Source organism: Carcharodon carcharias (assembly GCF_017639515.1).
Source record: "Carcharodon carcharias isolate sCarCar2 chromosome X unlocalized genomic scaffold, sCarCar2.pri SUPER_X_unloc_1, whole genome shotgun sequence".
Taxonomy (NCBI): Eukaryota; Metazoa; Chordata; class Chondrichthyes; order Lamniformes; family Lamnidae; genus Carcharodon; species Carcharodon carcharias.
In genome coordinates, this window is record NW_024470864.1 from 101,680 (window position 1) to 124,260 (window position 22,581).

The 22,581-nt window shown below is 61.4% G+C and overlaps 1 protein-coding gene across 1 annotated transcript in view; it reads left to right on the forward strand.

Annotated features, from left to right (window-relative positions):
• LOC121275075 (disco-interacting protein 2 homolog B-like) overlaps window positions 1-22,581 on the forward strand; it is a 97,922-nt gene that overhangs the window by 35,148 nt on the left and 40,193 nt on the right. Inside the window, exons 11-17 of the mRNA XM_041182479.1 lie at window positions 1-49; window positions 1,930-2,039; window positions 3,238-3,368; window positions 4,792-4,960; window positions 9,800-9,970; window positions 11,311-11,372; window positions 13,329-13,386. The exon at window positions 1-49 is cut by the window's left edge and continues 63 nt beyond it. Of these exons, the coding sequence (XP_041038413.1) occupies window positions 1-49; window positions 1,930-2,039; window positions 3,238-3,368; window positions 4,792-4,960; window positions 9,800-9,970; window positions 11,311-11,372; window positions 13,329-13,386 (750 nt within the window). The remainder of the gene's footprint in view (window positions 50-1,929; window positions 2,040-3,237; window positions 3,369-4,791; window positions 4,961-9,799; window positions 9,971-11,310; window positions 11,373-13,328; window positions 13,387-22,581) is intronic.

Consider the following 22,581-nt stretch of genomic DNA (forward strand, 5'->3'; position numbering starts at 1 on the left):
GCAGCCAGTGCAGTGGACGTCCGGAGCTGGCCCACCATCGTCGACACAGGTGAGGGGGCGGGGGGTGGGGTAGGGGGGTGGCGAGTTCACTCAGGTCACGGGCCTGCCCAGGACAGACAGCACACAAACAGGCCGTTCGGCCCATCTCCTCCGTGCTGGTGTTTCTGCTCCTGCACGAGCCTCCGCTCCTGCCCCTCACTTCATCTCCCCCACCCCCATCACCGTATCCCTCTTTCCCCCTCGTGGCCACATTCTCCCCGAGGGAGCGAGTCCCACATTCTCCCCCACGGGAGCGAGTCCCACATTCACCCCGAGGGAGCGAGTCCCACGTTCTCCCCCACTCCCCGAGGGAGCGAGTCCCACGTTCTCCCCCACTCCCCGAGGGAGCGAGTCCCGCGTTCTCCCCCACTCCCCGAGGGAGCGAGTCCCACGTTCTCCCCCACTCCCCGAGGGAGCGAGTCCCGCGTTCTCCCCCACTCCCCGAGGGAGGGAGTCCCACGTTCTCCCCCACTCCCCGAGGGAGCGAGTCCCGCGTTCTCCCCCACTCCCCGAGGGAGCGAGTCCCGCGTTCTCCCCCACTCCCCGAGGGAGCGAGTCCCGCGTTCTCCCCCACTCCCCGAGGGAGCGAGTCCCGCGTTCTCCCCCACTCCCCGCAGGAGCGAGTCCCACATTCTCCCCCACTCCCCGAGGGAGCGAGTCCCGCGTTCTCCCCCACTCCCCGAGGGAGCGAGTCCCACGTTCTCCCCCACTCCCCGCAGGAGCGAGTCCCACATTCTCCCCCACTCCCCGAGGGAGCGAGTCCCACGTTCTCCCCCACTCCCCGAGGGAGCGAGTCCCACGTTCTCCCCCACTCCCCGAGGGAGCGAGTCCCACGTTCTCCCCCACTCCCCGAGGGAGCGAGTCCCGCGTTCTCCCCCACTCCCCGAGGGAGCGAGTCCCGCGTTCTCCCCCACTCCCCGAGGGAGGGAGTCCCACGTTCTCCCCCACTCCCCGAGGGAGCGAGTCCCGCGTTCTCCCCCACTCCCCGAGGGAGCGAGTCCCACGTTCTCCCCCACTCCCCGAGGGAGCGAGTCCCGCGTTCTCCCCCACTCCCCGAGGGAGGGAGTCCCACGTTCTCCCCCACTCCCCGAGGGAGCGAGTCCCACGTTCTCCCCCACTCCCCGAGGGAGCGAGTCCCACATTCTCCCCCACTCCCCGAGGGAGCGAGTCCCGCGTTCTCCCCCACTCCCCGAGGGAGCGAGTCCCGCGTTCTCCCCCACTCCCCGAGGGAGCGAGTCCCACATTCTCCCCCACTCGCTGGGTAGAGAAGTTTCTCATGAATTCCCCCGGTTGGATTTCTAGGTGACTTGGTGAGACCCCCACCCGGAGCCCTGTGGACAGTCCCGGTCTCCTCACTTAAAGGAGTGGGTAACGTACTGGCATCGGGGGCCGTTCGGAGAAGGTTCGCTGGGCTGATCCCTGGGACGAAGGGGGGGTTTGTCTCACGGGGAAAGGTTGAGCAGGTTGGGCCCTGGACCCCATTGGGAGTTTAGAAGAACGAGAGGTGATCTTATTGAAACAGATCAGATTCTGAGAGCGGGTCGCAGGAGGGGTGGGGGTGCTTGACAGGGTGGATGCTGAGAGAATGTTTCCCCTCCCCCCCACTGGTGGGGGGAATCTAGAACGAGGGAGGGAGGGGGGCACAGTTTCAGAATAAGGGGTCTCCCATTGAAGACGGAGACGAGGAGGAATTTCTTCTCTCAGAGGGTGGTCAGTCTGTGGAACACTCTCTCTAGATTCCCCCACGAGAGGGGTTGGGGGGGTGGGGGGTGGGGGTCGGTGGGTGGAGAACCATGCTCCCAGCATCCACCCCGTCCGTGGCTGGCGTCGTGTGCGACCCGTGTTAATCCCGCTCTTCCTCCCCCTCCTCCTCCTTATCCTCCTCCGCAGATGACCTGCCCAGGAGGAGGATGTCCAACATCTACAGGCCGCCCACGCCCGAGATGCTAGCCTACCTGGACTTCAGTGTCTCCACCACCGGCATGCTGACTGGAGTCAAGGTACCTGTCACATCGACCTGAATCCCCCCAGGGTAAAGGGGACGGAGGGAGGGAGGGAGGGATGGAGGTAGAGGGGGCACAGGGGTGATTTCTCACCGCCGTGCCCTGAGCCTCAGATACACACGAGTGCACAGCTCGCTCGCACGCTCAAACACACACACACTTTCGACACCAACACCTACACCTGCGCTCCCTGGTGCCCACACTCCTACACTCTCAGGCAGCGCATTCCAGACCCTAACGCCTCGATTGACCCTGTCTCCCCCACACTCTCAGGCAGCACATTCCTGACCCTAACGCCTCGATTGACCCTGTCTCCACCACACTCTCAGGCAGCGCATTCCAGACCCTAACGCCTCGATTGACCCTGTCTCCCCCACACTCTCAGGCAGCACATTCCTGACCCTAACGCCTCGATTGACCCTGTCTCCCCCACACTCTCAGGCAGCACATTCCAGATCCTAACGCCTCGATTGAACCTGTCTCCCCCACACTCTCAGGCAGCACATTCCAGATCCTAACGCCTCGATTGACCCTGTCTCCACCACACTCTCAGGCAGCACATTCCAGATCCTAACGCCTCGATTGACCCTGTCTCCACCACACTCTCAGGCAGCGCATTCCAGACCCTAACGCCTCGATTGAACCTGCCTCCCCCACACTCTCAGGCAGCACATTCCAGACCCTAACGCCTCGATTGACCCTGTCTCCCCCACACTCTCAGGCAGCGCGTTCCAGACCCTAACCACTCGGCTGCGCGAAAAAGCCTTTCCTCACGTGACGTTGACGTGGGTCACTCCATATCAGCACCCCCCACGTTCTCGATCCTTCTGCGGCCGACACCAGTTTCTCCCTGTCCACTCTCTCCAGCCCCCTCCCTCACTCACTCACGCTCTCTCTCTCTCTCTCTCTCTCTCTCTCTCTCTCCGACGCGTGCAATGAGCGGGTTGAAACAATGCCGGGGGTGGCCCCTTCACCCAGAGGATCCTGAATCTGCGGGTGGCGACACCGCTGCGTCTGTGGCTTGAGAGAGAGAGTTTGGGAGAAGGGGAGCGATGGAGGAGTGAAGAGCAGAGGAAGTGTGTGTGTGGTGGGGAGGGTAACGGTGGGGAAGAGGGGTTTGACCGGCTGACGCGGAGGTCGAACGCGGACTGGGACTGTCCGGCTGACTCTCCCCGCCCTGCTCTCTCCTCCCCAGGTCTCCCACGCTGCCGTCAGTGCCTTGTGTCGCTCGATAAAGCTTCAGTGCGAGCTCTACTCTTCGCGACAGATTTCCATCTGCCTGGATCCCTACTGCGGCCTGGGCTTTGCGCTGTGGTCCCTCTGCGGGTAGGTCTCGCCTCGTGGTCAGCTCCCCACCCTCGCCGGAGAGGGAGGGCCGGCACAGTGCCCTGGCCGACGAGCGTTCACATCCGTAGAGCGCCCGGAAGAGTTGGTCAGGCAACGCCAAGCCGTTTGCCAGGGACGTAGATCGGGTGGGATTTGACACCGAGTCACACGAGGAGATCTTAGGGACAGTCGACCCTGAGCTCAGAGTAGGGGAAGGAGGAGATACAGAGATAGGGAGGGTTTTAGGGGACTGGAGGAGGTTACAGAGATAGGGAGGGGTGTAGGGGCTGGAGGAGGTTACAGAGATAGGGAGGGGTGTAGGGGCTGGAGGAGGTTACAGAGATAGGGAGAGTTGTAGGTTGCTGGAGGAGGTTACAGAGATAGGGAGGGGTGTAGGGAGCTGGAGGAGGTTACAGAGATAGGGAGGGGTGTAGGGGCTGGAGGAGGTTACAGAGATAGGGAGAGTTGTAGGTTGCTGGAGGAGGTTACAGAGATAGGGAGGGGTGTAGGGAGCTGGAGGAGGTTACAGAGATAGGGAGGGTTGTAGGGGCTGGAGGAGGTTACAGAGATAGGGAGGGGTGTAGGTGCTGGAGTAGGTTACAGAGATAGGGAGGGGTGTAGGTGCTGGAGGAGGTTACAGAGATAGGGAGGGTTGTAGGGATTGGAGGAGGTTACAGAGATAGGGAGGGGTGTAGGGGCTGGAGGAGGAAGTTACAGAGATAGGGAGGGCTGTAGGGGCTGGAGGAGGTGACAGAGATAGGGAGGGGTGTAGGGGCTGGAGGAGGTGACAGAGATAGGGAGGGGTGTAGGGGCTGGAGGAGGAGGTTACAGAGATAGGGAGGGGTGTAGGGGCTGGAGGAGGTTACAGAGATAGGGAGGGGTGTAGGGGCTGGAGGAGATTACAGAGATAGGGAGGGGTGTAGGGGCTGGAGGAGGTTACAGAGATAGGGAGGGGTGTAGGGGCTGGAGGAGGTTACAGAGATATGGAGGGGTGTAGGGGCTGGAGGAGATTACAGAGATAGGGAGGGGTGTAGGGGCTGGAGGAGGTTACAGAGATGGGGGATGCAGATTTGAGGTCCACATCAGATCGGCCTTGATCATATTAAGTGTCGGGACAGGTTCGAGGGGCTGAATGGCCTCTTCCTGCTCCTCGCCTGAGTCGGGATTCGAACCCGAGGCGGGGAATTTTAAAGTGGAGGTGTTGCTGGACTGGGACTCGGTGCGAGTCCGGACACACGGTGTGGGGGTGGAGGGGGGGGTGTCAGCAGAGTTTCGGAGGGGCTGAAGTTTGGGGAGAGCGTGCAGCAGAGCACGGGCGAGGGTTTCGGCAGCCGATCAGCGGAGGAGGCGGGGTTCCCGCTCGGGGGCCAGGGTTCCGGAGGCACAACAGGCTCATTGTGACTGTCCTTGTGGCTTGTGGCAGGGTTTACTGCGGGCACCAGTCGATCCTGATCCCTCCGGTGGAGCTGGAGACCAACCTCCCCCTGTGGCTGTCGACTGTCAGTCAGTACAAGATCCGAGACACCTTCTGCTCTTACTCGGTGATGGAGCTGTGTACAAGGGGACTCGGGACGCAGACCGAGAGCCTAAAGGTCAGTGTGGAGAGAGAGAGAGGCCCCCACCCAGTCTCCCTGCATCCCATTCTCCCCAAACACTCCCTCTCCCAAACACCCCCTCCCCATTCTCCCCACACACCCGCTCTCCCCACACACCCGCTCTCCCCACACACCCCCCTCCCCACTCTCCCCCTCTCCCAAACACCCCCTCCCCATTCTCCCCACACACCCGCTCTCCCCACACACCCCTCTCCCCATTCTCCCCACACACCCCCTCCCCACACACCTCCTCTCCCAAACAACCCCTCCCCATTCTCCCCAAACACCCCCTCCCCACACACCTCCTCTCCCAAACAACCCCTCCCCATTCTCCCCAAACACCCCCTCCCCACACACCCCCTCTCCCAAACACCCCCTCCCCATTCTCCCCACACACCCCCTCCCCATTCTCCCCAAACACCCCCTCCCCATTCTCCCCAAACACTCCCTCTCCCAAACACCCCCTCCCCATTCTCCCCAAACACCCCCTCCCCATTCTCCCCACACACCCCCTCTCCATTCTCCCCACACACCCCCTCCCCATTCTCCCCACACACCCCCTCTCCATTCTCCCCACACACCCCCTCCCCATTCTCCCCACACACCCCCTCCCCATTCTCCCCAAACACTCCCTCCCCACACACCCCCTCTCCCAAACACCCCCTCCCCATTCTCCCCACACACCCGCTCTCCCCACACACCCCCTCCCCACACACCTCCTCTCCCAAACACCCCCTCCCCATTCTCCCCACACACCCCCTCCCCATTCTCCCCGCACACCCCCTCCCCATTCTCCCCACACACCCCCTCCCCATTCTCCCCGCACACCCCCTCCCCATTCTCCCCACACACCCCCTCCCCATTCTCCCCACACACCCCCTCCCCATTCTCCCCACACACCCCCTCCCCATTCTCCCCAAACACCCCCTCCCCATTCTCCCCAAACACCCCCTCCCCATTCTCCCCACACACCCCCTCCCCATTCTCCCCAAACACCCCCTCCCCATTCTCCCCACACACCCCCTCCCCATTCTCCCCAAACACCCCCTCCCCATTCTCCCCACACACCCCCTCCCCATTCTCCCCAAACACCCCCTCCCCATTCTCCCCACACACCCCCTCCCCATTCTCCCCACACACCCCCTCCCCATTCTCCCCAAACACCCCCTCCCCATTCTCCCCACACACCCCCTCCCCATTCTCCCCAAACACCCCCTCCCCATTCTCCCCAAACACTCCCTCTCCCAAACACCCCCTCCCCCTTCTCCCCAAACACCCCCTCCCCATTCTCCCCACACACCCCCTCCCCATTCTCCCCACACACCCCCTCTCCATTCTCCCCACACACCCCCTCCCCATTCTCCCCAAACACCCCCTCCCCATTCTCCCCAAACACCCCCCTCCCCATTCTCCCCACACACCCCCTCCCCATTCTCCCCAAACACCCCCCTCCCCATTCTCCCCAAACACTCCCTCTCCCAAACACCCCCTCCCCATTCTCCCCAAACACCCCTCCCCATTCTCCCCACACACCCCCTCTCCATTCTCCCCACACACCCCCTCCCCATTCTCCCCAAACACCCCCTCCCCATTCTCCCCAAACACCCCCTCCCCATTCTCCCCACACACCCCCTCCCCATTCTCCCCAAACACCCCCTCCCCATTCTCCCCACACACCCCCTCCCCATTCTCCCCAAACACCCCCTCCCCATTCTCCCCAAACACTCCCTCTCCCAAACACCCCCTCCCCATTCTCCCCAAACACCCCCTCCCCATTCTCCCCACACACCCCCTCCCCATTCTCCCCCACACACCCCCTCCCCATTCTCCCCACACACCCCCTCCCCATTCTCCCCAAACACCCCCTCCCCATTCTCCCCACACACCCCCCTCCCCATTCTCCCCACACACCCCTCCCCATTCTCCCCACACACCCCCTCCCCATTCTCCCCACACACCCCCTCCCCATTCTCCCACACACCCCCTCCCCATTCTCCCCACACACCCCCTCCCCATTCTCCCCACACACCCCCTCCCCATTCTCCCCAAACACCCCCTCCCCATTCTCCCCACACACCCCCTCCCCATTCTCCCCAAACACTCCCTCTCCCAAACACCCCCTCCCCATTCTCCCCAAACACCCCCTCCCCATTCTCCCCACACACCCCCTCCCCATTCTCCCCAAACACCCCCTCCCCATTCTCCCCGCACACCCCCTCCCCATTCTCCCCAAACACCCCCTCCCCATTCTCCCCGCACACCCCCTCCCCATTCTCCCCACACACCCCCTCCCCATTCTCCCCGCACACCCCCTCCCCATTCTCCCCACACACCCCCTCCCCATTCTCCCCAAACACCCCCTCCCCATTCTCCCCAAACACCCCCTCCCCACTCTCCCCAAACACCCCCTCCCCATTCTCCCCACACACCCCCTCCCCATTCTCCCCAAACACCCCCTCCCCATTCTCCCCAAACACCCCCTCCCCACTCTCCCCAAACACCCCCTCCCCATTCTCCCCACACACCCCCTCCCCATTCTCCCCAAACACCCCCTCCCCATTCTCCCCAAACACCCCCTCCCCACTCTCCCCAAACACCCCCTCCCCATTCTCCCCACACACCCCCTCCCCATTCTCCCCAAACACCCCCTCCCCATTCTCCCCACACACCCCTCTCCCCACACACCCCCTCCCCATTCTCCCCACACACCCCTCTCCCCACACAGCCCCTCTCCCCACACACCCCCTCTCCCCACACACCCCTCTCCCCACACACCCCCTCTCCCCACACACCCCTCTCCCCACACACCCCTCTCCCCACACACCCCTCTCCCCACACACCCCCTCTCCCCACACACCCCTCTCCCCACACACCCCCTCTCCCCACACACCCGCTCTCCCCACACACCCCTCTCCCCACACACCCCTCTCCCCACACACCCCCTCTCCCCACACACCCCCTCTCCCCACACACCCGCTCTCCCCACACACCCGCTCTCTCCCCACACACCCCTCTCCCCACACACCCCTCTCCCCACACACCCCCTCTCCCCACACACCCCTCTCCCCACACACCCCCTCTCCCCACACACCCGCTCTCCCCACACACCCCCTCTCCCCACACACCCGCTCTCCCCACACACCCCTCTCCCCACACACCCCTCTCCCCACACACCCCTCTCCCCATTCTCCCCACACACCCCCTCCCCATTCTCCCCAAACACCCCCTCCCCATTCTCCCCACACACCCCCTCCCCATTCTCCCCAAACACCCCCTCCCCATTCTCCCCACACACCCCCTCCCCATTCTCCCCAAACACCCCCTCCCCATTCTCCCCACACACCCCCTCTCCCAAACACCCCCTCCCCACTCTCCCCACACACCCCCTCCCCACTCTCCCCACACACCCTCTCCCCATTCTCCCCACACACCCCCTCTCCCCACACACCCTCTCCCCACACACCCCTCTCCCCACACACCCTCTCCCCACACACCCCCCTCCCCACTCTCCCCACACACCCCTCTCCCCACACACCCTCTCCCCACACACCCCCCTCCCCACTCTCCCCACACACCCCCTCTCCCCACACACCCGCTCTCCCCACACACCCCTCTCCCCACACACCCCTCTCCCCACACACCCCCCTCCCCACTCTCCCCACACACCCCTCTCCCCACACACCCCCTCTCCCCACACACCCCCTCTCCCCACACACCCGCTCTCCCCACACACCCCCTCTCCCCACACACCCCTCTCCCCATTCTCCCCACACACCCCCTCTCCCCACACACCCCCTCTCCCCACACACCCCCTCTCCCCACACACCCCCTCTCCCCACACACCCTCTCCCCACACACCCCCCTCCCCACTCTCCCCACACACCCCCTCTCCCCACACACCCCTCTCCCCATTCTCCCCACACACCCCCTCTCCCCACACACCCCTCTCCCCACACACCCTCTCCCCACACACCCCCCTCCCCACTCTCCCCACACACCCCTCTCCCCACACACCCCCTCTCCCCACACACCCTCTCCCCACACACCCCCTCCCCACTCTCCCCACACACCCCTCTCCCCATTCTCCCCACACACCCCTCTCCCCATTCTCCCCACACACCCCCTCTCCCCACACACCCCTCTCCCCATTCTCCCCACACACCCCCTCTCCCCACACACCCCCTCTCCCCACACACCCCCTCTCCCCACACACCCCCTCTCCCCACACACCCCCTCTCCCCACACACCCCCTCTCCCCACACACCCCCTCTCCCCACACACCCGCTCTCCCCACACACCCGCTCTCCCCACACACCCGCTCTCCCCACACACCCCCTCTCCCCACACACCCCTCTCCCCATTCTCCCCACACACCCCCCTCCCCACTCTCCCCACACACCCCTCTCCCCACACACCCCCTCTCCCCACACACCCCCCTCCCCCCTCTCCCCACACACCCCTCTCCCCACACACCCCCTCTCCCCACACACCCCCCTCCCCACACATCCCTCTCCCCATTCAACCCTTGTTGACCCCCATACCATCCACCCACACTCCTCCTCAAATCCTCCCCTCTCCCCACACCCTCCTTTCTCTCCCCCTCCTCCCTTCTCTTTGCCCCCTCTCCCCCTCCACTCATTCCTCCTCGTCCCTTCCTCTTCCCCCCACCCCCCGCCCACCCCCTCCACTCCATCCCGCACTCCTCCTCACCCCATCCCCACCTTTGACCGGTCAGTCGATTGGTTCGTTCGGTCGGTCAGTTAGTTAGATCGGTGGATCTAACGGGTCAGACGGGTGGACCTGATCTAAAGGTGCCCTGTTTGTGTCCACTGCCAGGCTCGGGGGGTGAACCTGTCGTGTGTCCGGACCTGCGTGGTGGTCGCAGAGGAGAGGGCCCGGATCTCACTGACCCAGTCCTTCTCCAAGCTCTTCAAGGACCTGGGGTTGTCGCCCAGGGCGGTCAGTACCACCTTCGGATCGCGGGTCAACATCGCCATCTGTTTACAGGTAAGTGCCAGCGCCCGGTCAGTTTGAGGGGGGTCGGTCAATACCCGCAGCCCAGTACAGCGACAGTGGTCAGTGCCAGAGCCCGGTCTCTGTGCCAGTGGTCAGCGCCAGGGACCGGTCAGCCAGTGCCAGCGCCCGGTCAGTTTGAGGGGGGGGTCGGTCAATACCCGCAGCCCAGTACAGCGACAGTGGTCAGTGCCAGAGCCCGGTCACTGTGCCAGTGGTCAGCGCCAGGGACCGGTCAGCCAGTGCCAGCGCCCGGTCAGTTTGAGGGGGGGGGTCGGTCAATACCCGCAGCCCAGTACAGCGACAGTGGTCAGTGCCAGAGCCCGGTCACTGTGCCAGTGGTCAGCGCCAGGGACCGGTCAGCCAGTGCCAGCGCCCGGTCAGTTTGAGGGGGGGTCGGTCAATACCCGCAGCCCAGTACAGCGACAGTGGTCAGTGCCAGAGCCCGGTCACTGTGCCAGTGGTCAGCGCCAGGGACCGGTCAGCCAGTGCCAGCGCCCGGTCAGTTTGAGGGGGGGTCGGTCAATACCCGCAGCCCAGTACAGCGACAGTGGTCAGTGCCAGAGCCCGGTCACTGTGCCAGTGGTCAGCGCCAGGGACCGGTCAGCCAGTGCCAGCGCCCGGTCAGTTTGAGGGGGGGGTCGGTCAATACCCGCAGCCCAGTACAGCGACAGTGGTCAGTGCCAGAGCCCGGTCACTGTGCCAGTGGTCAGCGCCAGGGACCGGTCAGCCAGTGCCAGCGCCCGGTCAGTTTGAGGGGGGGGTCGGTCAATACCCGCAGCCCAGTACAGCGACAGTGGTCAGTGCCAGAGCCCGGTCACTGTGCCAGTGGTCAGTGCCAGGGCCCGGTCGGTGATGCTGAGACCCCCCTCCCCACCCCCCACACATAGCAGGAGGGTCCCATGTAACAACGGAGGGTGGGGGTGCGCTGGTTGGGGGTTGGGGGTGGGGGTGGGTATGTTTACGATAAAGGGCTACGATTGTTGAGGCGCGGAGACGAGTGGAATGCAAGGGGAGGAGGGATGACTCCCAGCATAGGCAGCGTTGGTGGGAGGGGGGCTGCAGCTCCACCGCTGGCCGGAGGGTGTCCCTGCACCGTGACATGTTTACATGAGAGGTTTCCATGATAAACATTGAGCTGCGGAGATGGGTGGTCAGTGTCATGACAGAAACACAGGGAGTGGGGGGGAGAAGTGGGTGGAGAAAGTCTCTGAGGAGGTGAAGCACAGGTACTTCTCCCTGGCATCACTTGACGTCACAGTGGCTGTTCCTATCCCATTCCGTCCCCTGGGGTAACGCAAGCCAGCAAGGTAACTCTGTCACTTTGTTTACAGGGAACCTCAGGACCTGACCCAACAACGGTCTACGTGGACTTGAAGGCACTACGCCATGACAGGTAGGGACACACACAGAGCAGGGGACAGACTCTCTGGCAGTGCAGCACTCCCTCAGCGCTGACCCTCCGACAGTGCGGCTCACCCTCAGCACTGACCCTCCGACAGTGCGGCACCCCCTCAGCGCTGACCCTCCCACAGTGCGGCTCTCCCTCAGCACTGACCCTCCCACAGTGCGGCTCTCCCTCAGCACTGACCCTCCGACAGTGCGGCTCTCCCTCAGCGCTGACCCTCCGACTATGCGGCGCTCCCTCAGCACTGATCCTCCCACAGTGCGGCTCTCCCTCAGCGCTGACCCTCCGACAGTGCGGCACTCCCTCAGCACTGACCCTCCGACAGTGCGGCACTCCCTCAGCGCTGACCCTCCGACTATGCGGCTCTCCCTCAGTACCGACCCTCCCACAGTGCGGCACTCCCTCAGCGCTGACCCTCCGACTATGCGGCGCTCCCTCAGCACTGATCCTCCCACAGTGCGGCTCTCCCTCAGCGCTGACCCTCCGACAGTGCGGCTCTCCCTCAGCACTGACCCTCCGACAGTGCGCCGCTCCCTCAGCACCGACCCTCCGACAGTGCGGCTCTCCCTCAGCGCTGACCCTCCCACAGTGCGGCTCTCCCTCAGCACTGACCCTCCGACAGTGCGGCTCTCCCTCAGCGCTGACCCTCCCACAGTGCGGCTCTCCCTCAGCGCTGACCCTCCGACAGTGCGGCTCTCCCTCAGCACTGACCCTCCCACAGTGCGGCTCTCCCTCAGCGCTGACCCTCCCGCAGTGCGGCTCTCCCTCAGCGCTGACCCTCCGACAGTGCGGCTCTCCCTCAGCGCTGACCCTCCGACAGTGCGGCTCTCCCTCAGCACTGACCCTCCGACAGTGCGGCTCTCCCTCAGCACTGACCCTCCCACAGTGCGGCTCTCCCTCAGCGCTGACCCTCCGACAGTGCGGCTCTCCCTCAGCGCTGACCCTCCGACAGTGCGGCTCTCCCTCAGCGCTGACCCTCCGACAGTGCGGCTCTCCCTCAGCGCTGACCCTCCCACAGTGCGGCTCTCCCTCAGCACTGACCCTCCGACAGTGCGGCTCTCCCTCAGCGCTGACCCTCCCACAGTGCGGCTCTCCCTCAGCGCTGACCCTCCGACAGTGCGGCTCTCCCTCAGCACTGACCCTCCCACAGTGCGGCTCTCCCTCAGCGCTGACCCTCCCACAGTGCGGCTCTCCCTCAGCGCTGACCCTCCGACAGTGCGGCTCTCCCTCAGCGCTGACCCTCCGACAGTGCGGCTCTCCCTCAGCACTGACCCTCCGACAGTGCGGCTCTCCCTCAGTACTGACCCTCCCACAGTGCGGCTCTCCCTCAGCGCTGACCCTCCGACAGTGCGGCTCTCCCTCAGCACTGACCCTCCCACAGTGCGGCTCTCCCTCAGCGCTGACCCTCCCACAGTGCGGCTCTCCCTCAGCGCTGACCCTCCCACAGTGCGGCTCTCCCTCAAAGCTGACCCTCCGACAGTGCGGCTCTCCCTCAGCGCTGACCCTCCCACAGTGCGGCTCTCCCTCAGCACTGACCCTCCGACAGTGCGGCTCTCCCTCAGCGCTGACCCTCCCACAGTGCGGCTCTCCCTCAGCGCTGACCCTCCGACAGTGCGGCTCTCCCTCAGCACTGACCCTCCGACAGTGCGGCTCTCCCTCAGCGCTGACCCTCCGACAGTGCGGCACTCCCTCAGCACTGACCCTCCTACAGTGCGGCTCTCCCTCAGCGCTGACCCTCCGACAGTGCGGCTCTCCCTCAGCGCTGACCCTCCCACAGTGCGGCTCTCCCTCGACAGCGGCCACGTTTTGGGCTTCTTCGGGTGACATTGGGCCTAGGTTTCAGGGAAGCAATGAGGATCCTGTTTACAGGCTGGTTACTGGGTGGGGTGGGGAGGGGTGAGTGGGTTGCCGGAGCAGGTCCTCATGGAGATGTCTTCCCCACAGAGTCAGGCTGGTGGAACGCGGAGCACCACAGAGTCTACCTCTCATTGAATCTGGTAAGGTGAGTGACCCCTCTTCCCTCCTCACAGCCTCCTCCCCTCCACAACCCTCCCCACTGGATCCTCCTTCTTCCCTCTCTCTTTCTCTGCCCTCCCTTCCTCTTTCCCCTTGTGTCTCCGTCTCGCTCTCTCTCCCGTTCACCTACACGGACTTTGCAACTCCACCCTGTCTCTCTCTCTCTCTCTCTCCCTCTGACCCTGCTCCTTCCCTCTCTCTCTCTCTCTCTCTCTCTCTCTGACCCTGCTCCTTCCCTCTCTCTCTCCCTCTGACCCTGCTCCTTCCCTCTCTCTCTCTCTCTCTCTCTCTCTGACCCTGCTCCTTCCCTCTCTCTCTCTCTCTCTCTCTCTGACCCTGCTCCTTCTCTCTCTCTCTCTCTGACCCTGCTCCTTCCCTCTCTCTCTCCCTCTGACCCTGCTCCTTCCCTCTCTCTCTCTCTCTTACCCTGCTCCTTCCCTCTCTCTCTCTCTCCCTCTGACCCTGCTCCTTCCCTCTCTCTCTCTCTCTCTCTCTGACCCTGCTCCTTCCCTCTCTCTCTCTCTCTCTGACCCTGCTCCTTCCCTCTCTCTCTCTCTCTCTCTCTCTCTCTCTCTGACCCTGCTCCTTCCCTCTCTCTCTCTCTCTCTCTCTCTCTCTCTGACCCTGCTCCTTCCCTCTCTCTCTCTCTCTCTCTCTCTGACCCTGCTCCTTCCCTCTCTCTCTCTCTCTCTCTCTCTCTGACCCTGCTCCTTCCCTCTCTCTCTCTCTCTCTCTCTCTCCCTCTGACCCTGCTCCTTCCCTCTCTCTCTCTCTCTCTCTCCCTCTGACCCTGCTCCTTCCCTCTCTCTCTCTCTCTCTCTCTCTGACCCTGCTCCTTCCCTCTCTCTCTCTCTCCCTCTGACCCTGCTCCTTCCCTCTCTCTCTCTCTCTCTCTCTCTCTGACCCTGCTCCTTCCCTCTCTCTCTCCCTCTGACCCTGCTCCTTCCCTCTCTCTTACCCTGCTCCTTCCCTCTCTCTCTCTCTCTCTCTGACCCTGCTCCTTCCCTCTCTCTCTCTCTCCCTCTGACCCTGCTCCTTCCCTCTCTCTCTCTCTCTCTTACCCTGCTCCTTCCCTCTCTCTCTCTCTCTCTCTCTCTCTGACCCTGCTCCTTCCCTCTCTCTCTCTCTCTCTCTCTCTCTGACCCTGCTCCTTCCCTCTCTCTCTCCCTCTGACCCTGCTCCTTCCCTCTCTCTCTCTCTCTCTCTGACCCTGCTCCTTCCCTCTCTCTCTCTCTCTCTCTGACCCTGCTCCTTCCCTCTCTCTCTCTCTCCCTCTGACCCTGCTCCTTCCCTCTCTCTCTCTCCCTCTGACCCTGCTCCTTCCCTCTCTCTCTCTCTCCCTCTGACCCTGCTCCTTCCCTCTCTCTCTCTCTCTCTCTGACCCTGCTCCTTCCCTCTCTCTCTCTCTCTCTCTCCCTCTGACCCTGCTCCTTCCCTCTCTCTCTCTCTCTCTCTCCCTCTGACCCTGCTCCTTCCCTCTCTCTCTCTCTCTCTCTCTCTCTGACCCTGCTCCTTCCCTCTCTCTCTCTCTCTCTCTCCCTCTGACCCTGCTCCTTCCCTCTCTCTCTCTCTCTCTCTCTCTGACCCTGCTCCTTCCCTCTCTCTCTCTCTCTCTCTGACCCTGCTCCTTCCTCTCTCTCTCTCTCTCTCTCTGACCCTGCTCCTTCCCTCTCTCTCTCTCTCTCTCTGACCCTGCTCCTTCCTCTCTCTCTCTCTCTCTCTCTGACCCTGCTCCTTCTCTCTCTCTCTCTCTCTCTCTGACCCTGATCCAGTCTCTCTCTCTCTCTCTCTGACCCTGATCCAGTCTCTCTCTCTCTCTCTCTGACCCTGATCCAGTCTCTCTCTCTCTCTCTCTCTCTGACCCTGCTCCTTCTCTCTCTCTCTCTCTCTCTGACCCTGCTCCTTCCCTCTCTCTCTCTCTCTCCTCTGACCCTGCTCCTTCCCTCTCTCTCTCTCTCTGACCCTGCTCCTTCCCTCTCTCTCTCTCTCTCTCTCTGACCCTGCTCCTTCCCTCTCTCTCTCTCTCTCTGACCCTGCTCCTTCCCTCTCTCTCTCTCTCTCTCTCTCTCTCTGACCCTGCTCCTTCCCTCTCTCTCTCTCTCTCTCTCTCTCTCTGACCCTGCTCCTTCCCTCTCTCTCTCTCTCTCTCTGACCCTGCTCCTTCCCTCTCTCTCTCTCTGACCCTGCTCCTTCCCTCTCTCTCCCTCTGACCCTGCTCCTTCCCTCTCTCTCTCTCTCTCTCTCTCTGACCCTGCTCCTTCCCTCTCTCTCTCTCTCCCTCTGACCCTGCTCCTTCCCTCTCTCTCTCTCTCTCTCTCTCTCTGACCCTGCTCCTTCCCTCTCTCTCTCCCTCTGACCCTGCTCCTTCCCTCTCTCTTACCCTGCTCCTTCCCTCTCTCTCTCTCTCTCTCTGACCCTGCTCCTTCCCTCTCTCTCTCTCTCCCTCTGACCCTGCTCCTTCCCTCTCTCTCTCTCTCTCTTACCCTGCTCCTTCCCTCTCTCTCTCTCTCTCTCTCTCTCTGACCCTGCTCCTTCCCTCTCTCTCTCTCTCTCTCTCTCTCTGACCCTGCTCCTTCCCTCTCTCTCTCCCTCTGACCCTGCTCCTTCCCTCTCTCTCTCTCTCTCTCTGACCCTGCTCCTTCCCTCTCTCTCTCTCTCTCTCTGACCCTGCTCCTTCCCTCTCTCTCTCTCTCCCTCTGACCCTGCTCCTTCCCTCTCTCTCTCTCCCTCTGACCCTGCTCCTTCCCTCTCTCTCTCTCTCCCTCTGACCCTGCTCCTTCCCTCTCTCTCTCTCTCTCTCTGACCCTGCTCCTTCCCTCTCTCTCTCTCTCTCTCTCCCTCTGACCCTGCTCCTTCCCTCTCTCTCTCTCTCTCTCTCCCTCTGACCCTGCTCCTTCCCTCTCTCTCTCTCTCTCTCTCTCTCTGACCCTGCTCCTTCCCTCTCTCTCTCTCTCTCTCTCCCTCTGACCCTGCTCCTTCCCTCTCTCTCTCTCTCTCTCTCTCTGACCCTGCTCCTTCCCTCTCTCTCTCTCTCTCTCTGACCCTGCTCCTTCCCTCTCTCTCTCTCTCTCTCTCTGACCCTGCTCCTTCCCTCTCTCTCTCTCTCTCTCTGACCCTGCTCCTTCTCTCTCTCTCTCTCTCTCTCTGACCCTGCTCCTTCTCTCTCTCTCTCTCTCTCTCTGACCCTGCTCCTTCCCTCTCTCTCTCTCTCTCTCTCTGACCCTGCTCCTTCCCTCTCTCTCTCTCTCTCTCTGACCCTGCTCCTTCTCTCTCTCTCTCTCTCTCTCTGACCCTGCTCCTTCTCTCTCTCTCTCTCTCTCTCTGACCCTGCTCCTTCCCTCTCTCTCTCTCTCTCTCCCTCTGACCCTGCTCCTTCCCTCTCTCTCTCTCTCTGACCCTGCTCCTTCCCTCTCTCTCTCTCTCTCTCTCTGACCCTGCTCCTTCCCTCTCTCTCTCTCTCTCTGACCCTGCTCCTTCCCTCTCTCTCTCTCTCTCTCTCTGACCCTGCTCCTTCCCTCACTCTCTCTCTCTCTCTGACCCTGCTCCTTCCCTCTCTCTCTCTCTCTGACCCTGCTCCTTCCCTCTCTCTCTCTCTCTCTGACCCTGCTCCTTCCCTCTCTCTCTCTCTCTCTCTCTCTCTCTGACCCTGCTCCTTCCCTCTCTCTCTCTCTCTCTCTCTCTCTGACCCTGCTCCTTCCCTCTCTCTCTCTCTCTCTCTGACCCTGCTCCTTCCCTCTCTCTCTCTCTGACCCTGCTCCTTCCCTCTCTCTCTCTCTCTCTCTCTCTCTCTCTGACCCTGCTCCTTCCCTCTCTCTCTCTCTGACCCTGCTCCTTCCCTCTCTCTCTCTCTCTCTCTCTCTCTCTCTGACCCTGCTCCTTCCCTCTCTCTCTCTCTCTCTCTCTCTCTGACCCTGCTCCTTCCCTCTCTCTCTCTCTCTCTCTCTGACCCTGCTCCTTCCCTCTCTCTCTCTCTCTCTCTCTCTCTGACCCTGCTCCTTCCCTCTCTCTCTCTCTCTCTCTCTCTCTCTCTGACCCTGCTCCTTCCCTCTCTCTCTCTCTCTCTCTCTCTCTGACCCTGCTCCTTCCCTCTCTCTCTCTCTCTCTCTCTCTGACCCTGCTCCTTCTCTCTCTCTCTCTCTCTCTCTGACCCTGCTCCTTCCCTCTCTCTCTCTCTCTCTCTCTCTGACCCTGCTCCTTCCCTCTCTCTCTCTCTCTCTCTCTGACCCTGCTCCTTCCCTCTCTCTCTCTCTCTCTCTGACCCTGCTCCTTCCCTCTCTCTCTCTCTCTCTGACCCTGCTCCTTCCCTCTCTCTCTCTCTCTCTCTGACCCTGCTCCTTCCCTCTCTCTCTCTCTCTGACCCTGCTCCTTCCCTCTCTCTCTCTCTGACCCTGCTCCTTCCCTCTCTCTCTCTCTCTCTGACCCTGCTCCTTCCCTCTCTCTCTCTCTCTCTCTCTGACCCTGCTCCTTCCCTCTCTCTCTCTCTCTCTCTCTCTCTGACCCTGCTCCTTCCCTCTCTCTCTCTCTCTCTCTCTCTCTCTCTGACCCTGCTCCTTCCCTCTCTCTCTCTCTCTCTGACCCTGCTCCTTCCCTCTCTCTCTCTCTCTCTCTCTGACCCTGCTCCTTCCCTCTCTCTCTCTCTCTCTCATTCTCTCTGACCCTGCTCCTTCCCTCTCTCTCTCTCTCTCTCTGACCCTGCTCCTTCCCTCTCTCTCTCTCTCTCTGACCCTGCTCCTTCCCTCTCTCTCTCTCTCTCCCTCTGACCCTGCTCCTTCCCTCTCTCTCTCTCTCTCTCTCTGACCCTGCTCCTTCCCTCTCTCTCTCTCTCTGACCCTGCTCCTTCCCTCTCTCTCTCTCTCTCTCTCTCTCTGACCCTGCTCCTTCCCTCTCTCTCTCTCTCTCTCTGACCCTGCTCCTTCTCTCACTCTCTCTCTCTCTCTGACCCTGCTCCTTCCCTCTCTCTCTCTCTCTCTCTGACCCTGCTCCTTCCCTCTCTCTCTCTCTCTCTCTGACCCTGCTCCTTCCCTCTCTCTCTCTCTCTCTCTCTGACCCTGCTCCTTCCCTCTCTCTCTCTCTCTCTCTCTGACCCTGCTCCTTCTCTCTCTCTCTCTCTCTCTCTCTGACCCTGCTCCTTCCTCTCTCTCTCTCTCTCTCTCCCTCTGACCCTGCTCCTTCCCTCTCTCTCTCTCTCTCTCTCTCTGACCCTGCTCCTTCCCTCTCTCTCTCTCTCTCTCTGACCCTGCTCCTTCCCTCTCTCTCTCTCTCTCTCTCTGACCCTGCTCCTTCCCTCTCTCTCTCTCTCTCTCTGACCCTGCTCCTTCCCTCTCTCTCTCTCTCTCTCTCTGACCCTGCTCCTTCCCTCTCTCTCTCTCTCTCTCTCTGACCCTGCTCCTTCCCTCTCTCTCTCTCTCTCTCTGACCCTGCTCCTTCTCTCTCTCTCTCTCTCTCTCTGACCCTGCTCCTTCTCTCTCTCTCTCTCTCTCTCTGACCCTGCTCCTTCCCTCTCTCTCTCTCTCTCTCCCTCTGACCCTGCTCCTTCCCTCTCTCTCTCTCTCTGACCCTGCTCCTTCCCTCTCTCTCTCTCTCTCTCTCTGACCCTGCTCCTTCCCTCTCTCTCTCTCTCTCTGACCCTGCTCCTTCCCTCTCTCTCTCTCTCTCTCTCTGACCCTGCTCCTTCCCTCACTCTCTCTCTCTCTCTGACCCTGCTCCTTCCCTCTCTCTCTCTCTCTGACCCTGCTCCTTCCCTCTCTCTCTCTCTCTCTCACCCTGCTCCTTCCCTCTCTCTCTCTCTCTCTCTCTCTCTCTGACCCTGCTCCTTCCCTCTCTCTCTCTCTCTCTCTCTCTCTCTGACCCTGCTCCTTCCCTCTCTCTCTCTCTCTCTCTGACCCTGCTCCTTCCCTCTCTCTCTCTCTGACCCTGCTCCTTCCCTCTCTCTCTCTCTCTCTCTCTCTCTCTCTGACCCTGCTCCTTCCCTCTCTCTCTCTCTGACCCTGCTCCTTCCCTCTCTCTCTCTCTCTCTCTCTCTCTCTCTCTGACCCTGCTCCTTCCCTCTCTCTCTCTCTCTCTCTCTCTCTCTGACCCTGCTCCTTCCCTCTCTCTCTCTCTCTCTCTCTGACCCTGCTCCTTCCCTCTCTCTCTCTCTCTCTCTCTCTCTCTGACCCTGCTCCTTCCCTCTCTCTCTCTCTCTCTCTCTCTCTCTCTGACCCTGCTCCTTCCCTCTCTCTCTCTCTCTCTCTCTGACCCTGCTCCTTCCCTCTCTCTCTCTCTCTCTCTCTCTGACCCTGCTCCTTCTCTCTCTCTCTCTCTCTCTCTGACCCTGCTCCTTCCCTCTCTCTCTCTCTCTCTCTCTCTCTGACCCTGCTCCTTCCCTCTCTCTCTCTCTCTCTCTCTGACCCTGCTCCTTCCCTCTCTCTCTCTCTCTCTCTGACCCTGCTCCTTCCCTCTCTCTCTCTCTCTCTGACCCTGCTCCTTCCCTCTCTCTCGCTCTCTCTCTGACCCTGCTCCTTCCCTCTCTCTCTCTCTCTGACCCTGCTCCTTCCCTCTCTCTCTCTCTGACCCTGCTCCTTCCCTCTCTCTCTCTCTCTCTGACCCTGCTCCTTCCCTCTCTCTCTCTCTCTCTCTCTGACCCTGCTCCTTCCCTCTCTCTCTCTCTCTCTCTCTCTCTGACCCTGCTCCTTCCCTCTCTCTCTCTCTCTCTCTCTCTCTCTCTGACCCTGCTCCTTCCCTCTCTCTCTCTCTCTCTGACCCTGCTCCTTCCCTCTCTCTCTCTCTCTCTCTCTGACCCTGCTCCTTCCCTCTCTCTCTCTCTCTCTCATTCTCTCTGACCCTGCTCCTTCCCTCTCTCTCTCTCTCTCTCTGACCCTGCTCCTTCCCTCTCTCTCTCTCTCTCTGACCCTGCTCCTTCCCTCTCTCTCTCTCTCTCCCTCTGACCCTGCTCCTTCCCTCTCTCTCTCTCTCTCTCTCTGACCCTGCTCCTTCCCTCTCTCTCTCTCTCTGACCCTGCTCCTTCCCTCTCTCTCTCTCTCTCTCTCTCTCTCTGACCCTGCTCCTTCCCTCTCTCTCTCTCTCTCTCTGACCCTGCTCCTTCTCTCACTCTCTCTCTCCCTCTGACCCTGCTCCTTCCCTCTCTCTCTCTCTCTCTCTGACCCTGCTCCTTCCCTCTCTCTCTCTCTCTCTCTGACCCTGCTCCTTCCCTCTCTCTCTCTCTCTCTCTCTCTGACCCTGCTCCTTCTCTCTCTCTCTCTCTGACCCTGCTCCTTCCCTCTCTCTCTCTCTGACCCTGCTCCTTCTCTCTCTCTCTCTCTGACCCTGCTCCTTCCCTCTCTCTCTCTCTCCCTCTGACCCTGCTCCTTCCCTCTCTCTCTCCCTCTGACCCTGCTCCTTCCCTCTCTCTCTCTCCCTCTGACCCTGCTCCTTCCCTCTCTCTCTCTCTCTCTCTCTCTCTGACCCTGCTCCTTCTCTCTCTCTCTCTCTCTCTCCCTCTGACCCTGCTCCTTCCCTCTCTCTCTCTCTCTCTCTCTCTGACCCTGCTCCTTCCCTCTCTCTCTCTCTCTCTCTCTGACCCTGCTCCTTCCCTCTCTCTCTCTCTCTCTCTCCCTCTGACCCTGCTCCTTCCCTCTCTCTCTCTCTCTCTCTCTCTGACCCTGCTCCTTCCCTCTCTCTCTCTCTCTCTCTCTCTCTCTGACCCTGCTCCTTCCCTCTCTCTCTCTCTCTCTCTGACCCTGCTCCTTCTCCCTCTCTCTCTCTCTCTCTCTGACCCTGCTCCTTCCCTCTCTCTCTCTCTCTCTCTCTGACCCTGCTCCTTCCCTCTCTCTCTCTCTCTCTCTCTGACCCTGCTCCTTCCCTCTCTCTCTCTCTCTCTCTCTGACCCTGCTCCTTCCCTCTCTCTCTCTCTCTCTCTCTGACCCTGCTCCTTCCCTCTCTCTCTCTCTCTCCCTCTGACCCTGCTCCTTCTCCCTCTCTCTCTCTCTCTCTCTGACCCTGCTCCTTCCCTCTCTCTCTCTCTCTCTCTGACCCTGCTCCTTCCCTCTCTCTCTCTCTCTGACCCTGCTCCTTCCCTCTCTCTCTCTCTCTCTCTCTTACCCTGCTCCTTCCCTCTCTCTCTCTCTCTCTCTCTCCCTCTGACCCTGCTCCTTCCCTCTCTCTCTCTCTCTCTCTCTGACCCTGCTCCTTCCCTCTCTCTCTCTCTCTCTCTCTCTCTGACCCTGCTCCTTCCCTCTCTCTCTCTCTCTCTCCCTCTGACCCTGCTCCTTCCCTCTCTCTCTCTCTCTCTCCCTCTGACCCTGCTCCTTCCCTCTCTCTCTCTCTCTCTCTCTCTCTGACCCTGCTCCTTCCCTCTCTCTCTCTCTCTCTCCTCTGACCCTGCTCCTTCCCTCTCTCTCTCTCTCTCTCTGACCCTGCTCCTTCCCTCTCTCTCTCTCTCTCTCTCTCTCTGACCCTGCTCCTTCCCTCTCTCTCTCTCTCTCTCTCTCTGACCCTGCTCCTTCCCTCTCTCTCTCTCTCTCTCTCTGACCCTGCTCCTTCTCCCTCTCTCTCTCTCTCTCTCTCTGACCCTGCTCCTTCCCTCTCTCTCTCTCTCTCTCTGACCCTGCTCCTTCCCTCTCTCTCTCTCTCCCTCTGACCCTGCTCCTTCCCTCTCTCTCTCTCTCTCTCTCTGACCCTGCTCCTTCCCTCTCTCTCTCTCTCTCTCTGACCCTGCTCCTTCCCTCTCTCTCTCTCTCTCTCTCTGACCCTGCTCCTTCCCTCTCTCTCTCTCTCTCTCTGACCCTGCTCCTTCCCTCTCTCTCTCTCTCTCTCTCTCTGACCCTGCTCCTTCTCTCACTCTCTCTCTCTCTCTGACCCTGCTCCTTCCCTCTCTCTCTCTCTCTCTGACCCTGCTCCTTCCCTCTCTCTCTCTCTCTCTCTGACCCTGCTCCTTCCCTCTCTCTCTCTCTCTCTCTCTCTCTGACCCTGCTCCTTCCCTCTCTCTCTCTCTCTCTGACCCTGCTCCTTCCCTCTCTCTCTCTCTCTCTCTCTGACCCTGCTCCTTCCCTCTCTCTCTCTCTCTCTCTCTCTCTCTGACCCTGCTCCTTCCCTCTCCCTCTCTCTCTCTCTCTCTGACCCTGCTCCTTCCCTCTCTCTCTCTCTCTCTCTCTGACCCTGCTCCTTCCCTCTCTCTCTCTCTCTCTCTCTCTGACCCTGCTCC